The sequence below is a fragment of the Xiphophorus couchianus genome, chromosome 23 (assembly GCF_001444195.1).
Source record: "Xiphophorus couchianus chromosome 23, X_couchianus-1.0, whole genome shotgun sequence".
NCBI classification, from domain to species: domain Eukaryota; kingdom Metazoa; phylum Chordata; class Actinopteri; order Cyprinodontiformes; family Poeciliidae; genus Xiphophorus; species Xiphophorus couchianus.
The window spans coordinates 10,914,795-10,928,412 of record NC_040250.1 but is presented as its reverse complement, the minus strand read 5'-3'; the positions used below and the strand labels follow the sequence as shown (position 1 = coordinate 10,928,412).

Sequence of the window (13,618 nt, the reverse complement as noted above, 5' to 3'; positions counted from 1 at the left end):
ATGGCTACAAAAATGGTTTGCTTCAGAGGAAATATATCCAAATAATTATGGGAGATGTACATATTTGAACCTGGATATATAATTTAGAAACTGCTAGGATTAGAAAAAAAACCTACACTAAAACTTTTGAAAACTTGTGGAGAAAATCTGAAGATCCCTAACCATGAACTTAAATGTGGCATTTATCAATAGATTTACAGTTGATTTATTTTTCTTCTGACAGTTTAAAAGGAGACAAAATAGGTCATAGGTTTGAATTTGAATTCACTTGCAGCAATAATGTCTATTTACTTTGTCGAAATAAACGATTTTCAGGAAGTGGACTCATAAAAGGTCCGGTGAAGCTGTAAAACAAGCTGATGAAATCACTCCTGCTGTTTACAGCTGACACAGACAGTAGCAGCAGTAGGAATCTGGATAGCTGGCTGAAAGCGTCATTGTTTGGGCTGGGAATGCTGTAAGACAGAAAACCAGAGCAACTCGCACATAGTCAAAAAGGCAGGCTTCCTGTCACTGTTTCTTAGCAACGGTGGGAGCTAAAGAGCCAAATCCCCGTGGTGGTGGGCTGATGTTGAATTAGGTGGAGGGGAGGGAAAGAAAGGAAATCTGCAGAGGAGATGTTTCTGTAGCAGGCAAATGGGAAAGCATGGACGTTTTTGGTGTTTGCTGATTATTTTTAGATGAGATGAAGCTTGACCTTCTGTTAGAAAACACGGCTGCTTTGGATTTTCTGGATGTTTCATGCAAATCTTTAACATTTCTAAGAGCATTTCAAGAAAGGAAGTAGAATATCTTAAATGTTTTCCAAAAATAGATGTTGAACATCTATTTCTGTTGAAATTCTGTTGAAAGCATTTTACAATGCTTAAGATAAGCATTGTAAAAAAATAAAAATAAAAAAACCCCAATCCATCTGTAGTGTATCTGCAGTTCTCTCAAGCAACAGCAGTGGAGCTGCTGCTGCACAAATGGCGTCGGAGCTGTGATTAACATTTTAACTGCAATGTGAATGAGCATAAAAAGCAATGCACAGCAGATAGGCAGCAGAGATGGGGTGGTTGCTGCTCACTCCCTCTGTTTTTGCATGCAGATCTTTTAAGTATCTAGTTTCAGATCACCGAGCATCCAGCCGATTCATGACAAGACCATGACACATTGACGGAGGATATAAAGGAAACTGTGGGCCAGAGTAAATCACCTGTGGATTACATCTTCTGCTGAGCTCGTCTCCAGACAGTAATCACATAATAACACAATGACTGATAGCAGCGTCTGCTTACAGATGCTTAGTGTTGCTGCTATGGTCTGTATCCAGGTCTGGATCCACAGTTATGCACTACTTTGTGAGTTATGTTATGGAAAAGATAGTTCAACTGGTTTATTTATGGGTTTTGCATCATCATCTGTAAAAGGGGTCGACTAAGCAACATTTTCTTCAAAAATTCATGTTCAATGTATAAGCAACAACCTTCACCTGCCTGAGTACAGGTAAAAAATAGATACTAGTTGCTAGGAAAAGGGAAACGTGAAGTAGAGAGGATACAAATCACAGAGATTTGTCAGAACCTTGTTAATAGATCAGTTCTTTATTTTTGCTTTAAAGCATCTTAAACTCACTCATATGGAAAAAACAGCAAGCTCCTACTAGGCCTCATGTCTTAGTTGAAACAAAGTTTAACCAACAATTTTATTCATTAAAGATTAATAGGAGCTCATAGAAATGTATGCAGTTCAAGATTACTTAGTCAGCTTACTTATCTTCAATAGAGATTAGATAACCAACACAGGCCTAAGTTCAAATCACCATAGTGCCCTCTAAAGCACAGGTAAACGTAGAAGTTTACATGAGTACATATTTTAAGACACAACGAAATATACATGCTTTATTTGTATGTATTTTCATTAGAACTTGGATATCCATAATGTTATATAATGCATAAATGAACTATGACATTATGGTGTTATGTATTTCCTTTTTGTTCAGGGTTCTGGTTTGTCTTATGTTGTCTTCTGTAGTTCACCACACAGGTTTTCTATAGAAATTAGGTCTGGGGAAGGAGATGGCTGTAGAAGGAGATTGATTTTGTCTTTGATGAACAGTCAGAAAAGAAAAGGCTAGTTTCCGGCATCACTCCCAAACAACTGATTGGTATTTAGATAGTGTATAATGGATATTATTCAGATTTGATGAGATTAAGGTCAAATTTTTGCTGCAGTTCTCCATAAGTGAACTTTGGTTTTGCATTTGCTCCTCAAACATACTGCTCTCTATGCGCGGAAGATAAACCTGGAGTCTCTTGTAGATTAGTGACAACTGTCAAAAAGAAATTGACCTACTTGCAATGTCCAAGTTATATACAGGAAATAAACAAAAAAAATCACAGATTACTTGCGGGTCTGGTTAACTTTTAAAAAGTAGATTATCAAAGAAATATAAAAACACTAAATAAAAATAACTTTTTTGAGAGATTGTTACAGTAACAAAAACTGCAAACAGTGAGTAAAAAAAAATAAAAAATAAAAAAAATAAAACTATTATTTTTAATGTCTTCAGATTTACTTTAAGGCTTGGTCTACAGTATTTACCAGTCGTGCCATGTAAATCCATCAATCAATTTTATTTTCGGCTTTATTTCCAATAAAACAACAAAATTAATAATCAGTGATGCGCCAACTCCCCTTTTGTAAACAACATCTACTGCAGAGGGGGGAGGTCTTCACTCCGACCGGCAGATTTTTAAAGAAAAAAAAAAAACATTTTTACGTCAAACTTTATGAGCCATAATGATTAATCAAACGCCGGGTGTGTTTTATATTCATAGGTTTACTGAATTATTTAACTACTAGACGGAGAGAACTGGCAGTTATTTTGGTTCGACCGCCTCCATCCCTCCCCCGGTGAGCTCATGTGGTACGGTCCATATTGTGAAGCGGCACCGTCTTCCCTCGCTTCAGTTTGGGTTAAGTCCGCGTCCACTCCCTAGGAAATGAAGGCGTGTAACGGTTTGATTCTGGCCGTGTGACACTGGGATGCTGGAGGGCTTGTGAACCTCTGGGCTGCTTAGCCATGTTCCCTTCGGCTACGGCGAAATTTAACGGAGGCTGCTTTCAATTCGCCCGCCTCTCTCGTTAGCACACAGAAAGTGCTGTCCGCATGAGAGAGGCTCCTCCGCTGCATTTCAGACGGGGTTTCGACATTCCTTGACGGTCGAGAAGCAGCCGCACCAGCCGCCGCCGCAGGGTGCAGAACCCACGAGCTTCGGCCGCTTGACAGGTGCCGTCACTCGGCTGTGCTTGGAGAGATGCCGCCCGTCCAGAGAACAATGTCCGATCTTCGCACTCGAGCGGAGGGTATGTAGATGCAGTTGTAATCAGCTTTATGTGTTTGAGAAGCCGCTGGAGAGCATATGTAGCAGTTTGTGAATATTTATTTAATATAGCTGCAATGAAGGCCGTCTGGTATGAGCTGAGGGGAAGTGCAGAAACTTCTCTGAGTTAAACTGGCGTCAAGACTTTATAAGTTTCAGAAACGAGGCAAATCTCTGGAAGCCTGAATGTGTCAAAACAAAACCAGAAATGAAAGTAAAAGTCATCCTTTAAAAAAGTGGATTTTGACACGTGAAATTTTGTAAGATTATCCATACTAATGTAACTCTTTCACTTATAAGGCAAACAAACTTATTTTTATTGGATTGTTATGGCAGACTGAGATATTTTAGTGCATTTTTGTAAAGTAAAGGGAACTACATTGCTTTCAGGATATTTTACAAAAACATGATGTTCCATTTAGAGATCGAGATTTTTATTCATTCCTCCTTTTAAAACTAGTTCAAGCTCAGTCAGATTTAATGGAGACGGTCAGTGAACATTAGTTTAGGGTTAGGCCTTTCTAACACACAGGCAGCAATCTAAATTAGCAACTGGTCACGTATGTAAACATGGAGCATTGGGGTCCTCTTGAGAAAATAACCTAAATACCAAAAATAGTAGTGAGAAAGCGTATCCATTTTATAAATGCAGGAAATGATATTAAAACCAGGCTTGAATAAATAAAAGCAACATAATGGTGACTATATTGGCTAAATGTGTTGCCATTGGACCACTTTTAATTTGACTCAGAAAAAATACTTGCATGCTAAACCAAGACTCGGGGACAAAAGCAATTTTCATTTTGTAGATCAGGAAGATGGATGAATCTGCTGTATGTTGCTGCTGGAAGGCAAACCTCCCTCCAGTGTCAAATCTTTTACAAAATACTTTCCTCTTGGAGTGCTCTGGCTTTTGCTCCATCGATCTTCCCATCAACTATGACCAGCTTCCCTGTCCCACAGCATGATGCCATCAGTGTTAATGTGGATTGTTTGTGCTATGTTTGTCTTCCACCATTCGTAGCTTTTTTGCATATATAAAAAATTATTTTGGTCTCATTTGACCAGAGTACCTTCACCTGGTTTGTCATGTTCACTACATGACAAACTTTAAACAGGACTTCTTATGGCTTCTCCAGATGTATTATTCTACTGAAAAATACATTCAGTTGGGATTTATCAGTAGGTATCCGCTACAGTTCTTTTGTTTGTGAAGTACAACATAAACTCTTCAAGATTTTATAGTTATGAGAAAATTTGTTTACCTTTTGTCTGTGAAAGTTGCTCAGTAGATTTGAGTTTTTGGGTGCGTCTCTTTTTTCAGGAGCTTACCGTATAGCTCAGCAAATCCATGCTCACCACAGGGTGCAGGTGCAGTCAGTTTTGAAGCCTTCGACCCTTCACATTCCTGATTTGATGCTGGCGCTGACCTCAGACCTCTCAGGACAGGGGCTGAATATATCTGCAGTGATCAATATTATACCTTGTGATTTATGACCCTTCTTGCAGTTTCTGCTTTTCTTTGCACCAAATGTAGAGTCTGTGCTGATGTGTTTTGATTAAGCCCAAGTTTGATTTATACACTGGCTACTTCCCCATTCTGAATTATGGCTGTCTACTATATTATTTGGCTGCATAGCAACTAGCTCGCCCGGTAGAAGTGAAATGAAACAAATTCATTGAGGGTTTTCTGTTTGCTTATCTACATCCTAAAATGTTGTGGATGAACCTAAAAACATGGACAACTCATAGTTTTTGACTAACAGTGAATTGCTATGCAGTAACTTTGTTGTAGAACTAGCTGCCAGCAATATTTGATATTGGTGTTGAAGTCTGTTCACCCGCCTATCAACAGATAATTCAGAAGAGAAACAGTTCGCAGCTAGACAATTACAAGGCTCATATCAAGTGGCACTTTTCTCACCTCTATTTCTGTGTTTGAGTTTTGAAAAATCATCTAATAAATACCCTTTGACTGCTTTTTAAAATTTATTTATTTTTTTTAACTTTGAGTTACTGTTGTCCCAACAGATGGCTACAGAACAACATAAAAATAAATTCTGAAAGAAGAAATTTAGGTCTTGCTGAAAGAAACTGATGAAATATTTTCTTTAGAGTTGTTAACATCGTTGTACATGGACAGTGAAATTGGAAGATGACCACGAAATTGGACAATTTTCAGTTTGTCTCATAGTGATGACCTGCTGTTTGGGGTGGAAAAAATAGACATTTTTTTTCCAAGCCACACTGAGCTCTTCCAGGCTGCAATTGCCTTTGGTGTGGCTACGGTTACTGGGGGAATCAGACCAAAAGTTTCCTGTTTTGTTTAAATTAGCAGGGTGCTAAAAAGGAAGTTGCAGGACGTCCAAGAATGTAACAATCAATTTTAAAAAGGAAACTTTGGGGTGCTTGGTGGTTTGTTGGTAAAACTCACTCATCATCACGGTTGTTCTGGGTTTGAGTCCCGGTCTCAGACCATTTGCTGGAAACTTTTTCCATTTTAACCTGATGGAGCATTCTGCATTTAATAATTTTAGTAGAATTCTCAGAGGATATATTGTGCTATCTGTAATATCAACGCAAGCTTAATAAAACTTAGTGCACTAACCATGCTAATACTAAAGTCAGTTTAAAATCTCATGTCCTTGTTCTGAAATAACGAGGACAAACTACACTGCAGTGCTGTAGAAAAATCCTGTTTTACAGTGATTTATCTATAAGGCAATACTGTAGTGCTTTCTCAATTTATTTTTTTTTCTTCCATTTTGCTTTCTCAATTTCTAATATTAGTAATTGACCACTCATAACAGGATGATTGTAAAGGAATATTTTGAATGCTGTTCTTGTATCCTTTTATGTCAAAGTATTTGAAGAGAAATTAGAATCAGCTATAATCAGCAGGGCAAAGCTTTCCAGAAACCATAGATTGGCACTTAACATTCTGATTGGTGCATCCTTACTTTGTGCCAACATCTCATCACAGATTGCTGCTATTCTTTAGGTGCTCTTAAACAGTTTGCTGGTAGAAACCTAAATAATTTAATACAAAATATAGATTTTCTCTAAAACTGTTGACAATGTAGATTCTCAATGTAGAAGCTGGAGTTTCAAGAATAAAAACATTAATTATGCATCAGCTATTGCTTTCATGCTTACACTACTTTTTAGTTTTACGAAGAGGAAATAGTTGAGCTCTTTTCCTATCTGTGTGCTTGATAAGCTATGAAGCTGTCTCATGGCTTTGGATTTGTTTCATTTTAATGGACAGTCCAGTGTATAAGTCTGAATTAGTAGCATGATAAATCAAAAATGAGCTCAATAACTTCCATTTTGATATATTTTTTAAAGGAACATTTTGTTTACAGAGACATCATAATCCATTTTATTTATTGGTTTTGGTTGTTGTGGCTTATTTTGAATATTTAAAATATTTTCCAGCTCCAGTGTCACGTAATCTTTACAAAAATGAAAGTTTATGGGTGTTTGAGAAGACATTCTGACATTATTATGCCATATCAATATATTCCATGAAAATGATCTCAACAAAACAATACTATCATTTATCTCAATAATTATTTCCAGCAATTTATCTTCCAGCAAAATGTGTTATTGTGACAGGCCTACCAGTGTCACATAATTATTTTTGGTGTTTTTATGAGTCAGATCAAACCCCCAACCAGTTTTTTTTTTTATTTTAATCACCCCAGCACACGGGGCAGACATCCATCTAGCAAGGGCAACCCTCCGCCAGGCTTACCACCTAATCCATCAGCGACCCGTCCGTCAGCTCTGCATACTGCGCACACCCCTCGCTCTTGGCTTCCACGTGTTACTTCACTCGGTGTCACTCTTCTTTACTGTGTGGTGGAAACATTGGGCATCTCTGCCAATCTGTTGGAATGCGTTGCCAAAATAACCCTATCAAGTACACTTGGCACACATGTGACACACGAAGCGATCGGCACATTTAATATGTAAATCAGCAACGAAAGGCAGGCACCTTTAGATTCTAATCTCTTGAACACAAATTTCCATGGACAATAGAAGGTGATTGATCACTTCTTCCTTGGTCTAGATGGAGAATCTGACAAATGCCACCAACAGTTAAAATGAGATGCAGAAAGGGACAAGCATCTAGTTTGCTATCTTAGCTTGCATGTTTAGCTGCAGATGGGTAAAATCCCCTTGTGTAGTTTACTCTAAAGATGAGAACAGGCTGGTAAAACCTGTCCTGACAGGAAGCTGTTGCTTAGTTCCTACTGCCAACATGCTTTTTCTGTGAGACACAAAATAATCTGCTGTTTCTTTAAGCCCTGTACCTCTCTCTCTGCCTGCCTGCCTGTCTTAAGGTTTTATTCCCAAGTGTAAGTGAAGCGGGATGTTCCCCCTGTAGCATTTCAATAACACCAGCTAAGTCTCAGTCTGTCTGAATTGTGGTATCAGCATGAAGGGAGAAACTGGAGGGGGACAGACTTCTCTCTTCTGAAGGGATCCAGTGCTACCTGTGTGCCCTGCGGATCACCGGCTGATAATAATGTGGCACAGAAGCCCAACACACCACTAAATCCCTCGTCTTGAGCTGCCAATGTGATATATCAAGTCCCCTCGGGCTTTCCTTCTCTATGTGCTGGAATGGGACGTCTCCTCTTCTCTGCTTTCTGTTTAACGTCTTGCCTTCATCGGTTACCTGCTGCCGGTCTAACCTTGTTACTCTTCAGACTCTTGACTGCGCTCACTTCAATGACTCTTCTCTGTGCATCGCAAACTGCTGCATTAGGTATAAGAACTATTGTGCAAGTGCAGACAAAAAGGAGGTACAGTTTCTAAAATGTGGAGAAAGCAAAGGCAGCTCCAGACCAGTATGTTTTTGCCAATGTTTATTTTAATCCCACTTTTGCCTAGAATGCCCTTTTTGAACTTACTGATTGCTAATTTTACAGTGTTCTAGTTTGGAAATTCCTTGTGTTGTGAAAGCCAAAAGTACGCCTTTTAGAATGTATAATAAAATAATAATTAGGTAAATGATTAACTGTGTATCATTTACACAGTTAAACTTTTTAAACTTTTGCACAACATCGTATGACCAGTCTTAGTCGTATTTGCTCTGTTAGATATTTTAGTGTTTTCTGATAAAAGCAATAAAATAGCATCTTTGTGTTTGTTTGAAATCAGTGTTTTGGCTAGACATTATATCTAGATGGTGCAAAGATGCAATGTTTGCTAAGCGCTATGCATTCGCACACCAATGTTTGGGCAGCTGCATTAACATTTTCAGCCCTCAATGTCCTCTCAGATTTTAGGTCTGGTGATGCTGAAGCTCATGGAAAGTGATGAGAAAATCTTGGTGATTGAAAAGAAATAAGAGTGATAAAAACAATAACAACTGTTGTCAATGCAAAATTCAACATAAAAAAGCATAGATGCATGCTTTCCTGCACCAAGAAACCAGATTCATCTTGATTGGACCTGACTGATCAGCCAGTTGGAAACTCAAAAATGATTCTTCTTTTCCCAGTCAGTGAGCACACCGTGCAAAGCGCTACCAGGTCATGCTGACAACAATAATCTTTGGTGTGGGTGCTGATACGAGGTAAAAAGTATTTTCATTTTAGTTAAGATGTTAGAGGGTGTATTCACACCAGCCCTGTTAAGTCCGCTTCAATCAAAATCTAGTTTTCTGACGGGGAGGTGTAAATATGCAATTAAACTCTGATGTGGACAAAAAATAAATAAATCAAACTCTAGTCTTTCTAAAACCTAGGTCTTGGTTTGGGAAAAGTGAACTCTGGTATAATTTGAATTCATATCTGAATGCAAGTGGACTGAAGGTCCTTCCAAAAGCAGAAGCGGGCCATAGCGCAGGGCATTCTGGTAAATGCAACCAAAACTAATGTACGAATCAGCACCTGTGGGAGAAATGGCTTCTGGTATTTTGCCAGAGACAAAAAAGAAATCCTACAACCACCAATATCTCACTCTGCTCTATTTTTACTTACTTTTTGTGAAGAAGGATGCAGTGCTCAGTGTTTTCTTCAGTGGTTTTTGGTGCAGCCTCATCTTAGATGAGGCAGTAAATAGGTTTTCAAAAGTTTTGGTTTGTTTGACAGTGCAGTGTGAAAGCAAGCTGCAACAGCTGAAGATGTAACAAATGTTACAACTTTGGTCCTCAGTTGAACCTAGTTTACCAGACTACTAAGTGTGAAAACAGTCTAAAGTTAATTTAGGGAGAGCAGATTTAATAGTCTAAAATAAATGTATTTTATGACAAGTTCAGGTGGTCAGGTGCTTCAGTCTATAAATTGAGAAATATTAGTAATTGTATTTTCAAAGCTTTTTTTATATTGCAATTTTTAAAGAAAAATGTGGATTTTGGTGAAATTAGCATTGCTAGGCCTGAGCTGTGCAAAAACTGGATACTGGAAATCGGACATAAAATTCTGATTGATGCCTCTCAAGTGTTATGATTTGCTTAATGGATTGGGTACATTTCCCATCTGCCATCTGTGTGAATTTAACTATTTAAAAGACGTCTAATATGGGATGCTTTGCGGTTCAAAACAATTGTCACTTTGTGATCACAACTTGAATCTCTGGAATCTTGCAGTCTCTCAACATAAATTCAGTGATCCACAGTTAAAGTCTTCTTTCCATTAACACCTGCAAAATAATCTCTACATTGATGGTAGAAAGGAAGCTTAAACCTCCAGATGTGTCATAAATTAGTATTTTGTGGTGTAAAAGATGACGAGAATTCATTTGATAAAGTCGATATTCCCAAACAATCCTAGCAGTTGCCGGTTGTTTTTCTGATCTGGGTGTGTCTCTGTGACACAGCAAGAAAATGCAACAAGGTTATGTGCAAGAATACAGCCAGTGAGGCTGTGGGATGATGAGGTCTGATGAAGAAGTGTTGGCAGGCTCTCCACAGGAAAGCAGCACCATCAATGGTGGGTAAGATGAAACTCCTGCTGTCCTTCACCTCCCTGTGCACCTCCATCCTCCCAGAGCTTGTGGATTTTATGGGCCTGATTGTGTCTAATTTAGATTTTGGCTTAACAAAGTCATAGTGCCTCTTCTATACATGGATAGTTCCAACTATCCATGTATAGAATCAAGATAGTTGATTCTATACTATCTATGTATATAATCAACTATACATAGATAGTATAGTTGATTCTATACCATCAACTATAGATGGATTCAAACTATCTATAAATGGATAATTTGAACTACTCATGTATTGAAGCGTTTTTCTTTTTAATATCTTATCACATATATCTATGTGCATTTGTGATACTGGTTCATAGTTCTGAATAAGTGATCTTTTACCAGTTCAGATATCTAAGGCAATATCTGGGTTAAAAGAAACTGTAGCCTAATCTACATTTTCTTTTAATTTATAGCCCTGCAATATTTGACATATGTAGGTCATGTTCTGTAGATGGTGATGTTAATGGCACCTGAAGTGATCGCTTTCATGAGAGTCTGTGCTCCTATAATAGAAGCGCCATAACTAATATTAACAGATGACCTACTCTAAAGATTTAGGCCTGAATCAATTAGACAAGTATGAGGTCCACATAAATGTTTCCTCAATGCACTTAAGAAAAGGGCATGTTCTCTGCAGACGTGCAATATAATTTGCAGATGTTTCTGGCAAATGGTCTCATTAGATGCGACACATCAGGTCAGTTGACATCATTTAAAACACTGACTAGGATTAATTGTTATCTGCCATTTCATTATTGCAGCTATTTATAGATGGTATTTGATGGAAATGAGCCTGGTGTCTGTCATTTTTATCCTTTTTTTAATTTTCCTGTCGGTTTTTGGTAAATGCCAAGTAAAAATTGTTTAAATTACTATTTTAGGGTTTTTTAAAATGAAAATGCACATTGGATAATAACATATGCACAGAATATATTCATCCCTTTCACACGATCTCTAAGCTATGGTAGTTTACACAGGTTCTTTTTAGTCAGCATGAATGAACAGATACGCTGTTTGTTTTTAAGTTTGAATCCTACTAAACCGGTCAGACAGACACCATCCTGGTTGTCCTGCCTAATAAGTCTAACCCTGGAATAATAACATAAAAACAGGTTTGGTCTGTTTTAGGCATAGGGTGTTGTGAGGTTTTTGTTGAATGATGACCTTTAGTAAAAACAGTTATACTGGTATTTCCACAAAAATGTTTAACATGATGCCACTGCTTTTAAAAAAATAATTATTTCTTGTTATGCAAAGTAGTAATTGATTTATACTACTAAAACTAAAATGTATTTAGTTTTAATTTTGATACATATAAATAAACAAGACAATTGATCAAATAGGTTTTAATTTAGGATTAACATAAATAAATTCAGAATTTAATCAGCCTACTTTCATATAAGGGACACTAGAGCCCACAAAAGACCCTCTGGAGGGGAAAAAAACAAAACAAAACTTGTTATGTCTTTAGCAATATCTGGCCTGTTTTGGTTGAAAGTATTTCCTAAATTATTTGTAACTTTTCATGAATCTCTGCCAACAGAATGGCATTTCTAAGTTTCATTGTCTAATTGTAATTTAGAACACAGAAATTTGGAATTGTCTTATAGCTATTAAAGCTGATTCCTAGTGCCTTATTTTAAACAAAAGCAGACAATTAATGTGCTGTATTTTCTAAAAGATTTTAGTGATAAATATTTTTGTAAATATTTAAAGAAACATCTTTAGAGTGGGGTTGCTTTTCAGTGTATGTGTTACCTCTGATCCAGAGAAGATGTCTAATTAGCTTTGGCCTGATTAACTTTTCATGAATCTCTGCCAACAGAATGGCATTTTATTTTTTTATTTATTATTTTTTTTACATCACATTGTTGTCTTTGTTTATAGCTGAACACTAACTGAGCACATAATAGTCTTCGGTTCCTGCAATGATTTTTTTATGCAAGGTGCTAATTGGCCTTTATTAGTATTCCAACAAGCTATGCTAAGATTTGCATAACATCAGCATTTTAGCATGATCTATATTTAGCATGCTGGAAGCTGCTGTTTTAGCCTAAGAAATCCTTCAGGGCCCTTATTTGAAACGGTTTTGATGCCTTCATAATATATCAATGCTGCTGACATTCGAAGCATTTGCAGGGATCTGCAAAGTGTATAGCATATGCTCTTGTGTTTGATCATTCATAAAGTCGCTCTGAGTGGAAAGGCTTGTCTCTCGGCAGATCCCTCACTAAGCTCAGCCAGGCCATCCCTGTGATGTCACTGCTAGACCCAGCTGCCTGCGTTGTCCCCGGACTTTTCGTCCCGCTACAGTCTGCCTGAGCCTATGAGGAGCCAGATGGAGCCAAACAGGGCGGAGGGATTAATTCTGCAGCTGCCCTGTTGTTGTGGGTGCTGGTTACAGCACCGAGGTCTGATAAGAGACTTATGGATATAGCTTAGATTGAGGCAGTACCTATAGTCTCCAATAGCCCTTCCTTCCATTCACAAACAGTGAAAAGATAGAAAAGGATGATTTTATCTCTGAGACTTTGGCCATAAATAGACTGCAGCCTTGAATAGGCTGCTCTGTCCACTAAAATATTTATCTGGGTTGAATGCATCATGTAGAGAGTTGGTGCCGCTATACAGATATACAGGGACGTGGTATATTAGGCCAACTTTGCAAACCCATTAAGAGATCACAAATTACATCACTTCTGAACTAATATGAAACCTTAATGATGGTAAGGAGCCTCTGTTTAAGTGCCATTCAACAATGACAATGCTAAGATCTGTTGTTTTTCTTTCAACTGGTTTGACTGGTGTTCACTTCCTGGTGTTGGATAAGTGTTACTACCTTCCTGCTTCTTATTCCCATTTCCTTTATTATTGAATAAGCTTTGAGTGAGCCTGATTCTGTCCAGGCAGACAGTTTCAATCACACTTTACTAACCTCTCAGGCTTATCGGTCCTAGCTTTGTGTCTAAGGGAGACTAGACAGGATGTGTTGTATTCTGAGAAATTTATAGTTTTAAATGCCGTACTTGACTGCGTACTTTAAAAATTACGGACCTAATGGATAAATGGTTATGTAGTTATTTGACAAACAAAAACCATTTGATATATTCTATGAAAATATCACAGTGCAAAGATGTCAAATATGGCGTCCTACAAGATTTAGTGTTGGTACATTTGAAATAAACGAAAAGTCTAGTAAACAATAACTTGCCTTTGCAGCTCAAATAAATATTTGAGACAACATTATTGATGAAATAATT

At 37.6% G+C, this 13,618-nt stretch overlaps 1 protein-coding gene across 8 annotated transcripts in view; it reads left to right on the top strand.

The window, feature by feature from the left end:
* Nucleotides 1-2,923: 2,923 nt before the first annotated feature.
* atp8a1 (ATPase phospholipid transporting 8A1) overlaps nt 2,924-13,618 on the top strand; it is a 108,164-nt gene continuing 97,469 nt past the window's right edge. For 5 of the 8 annotated variants that reach the window (XM_028008305.1, XM_028008303.1, XM_028008307.1 and 2 more), the window contains exon 1: nt 2,925-3,351. In XM_028008305.1, coding sequence (XP_027864106.1) covers nt 3,303-3,351 — 49 coding nt within the window. In that variant the 5' untranslated portion in view covers nt 2,925-3,302. Of the gene's footprint in view, nt 3,352-13,618 lie in introns of all 8 variants that reach the window. The other 3 variants (XM_028008308.1, XM_028008306.1, XM_028008301.1) reach the window with 1 other exon arrangement.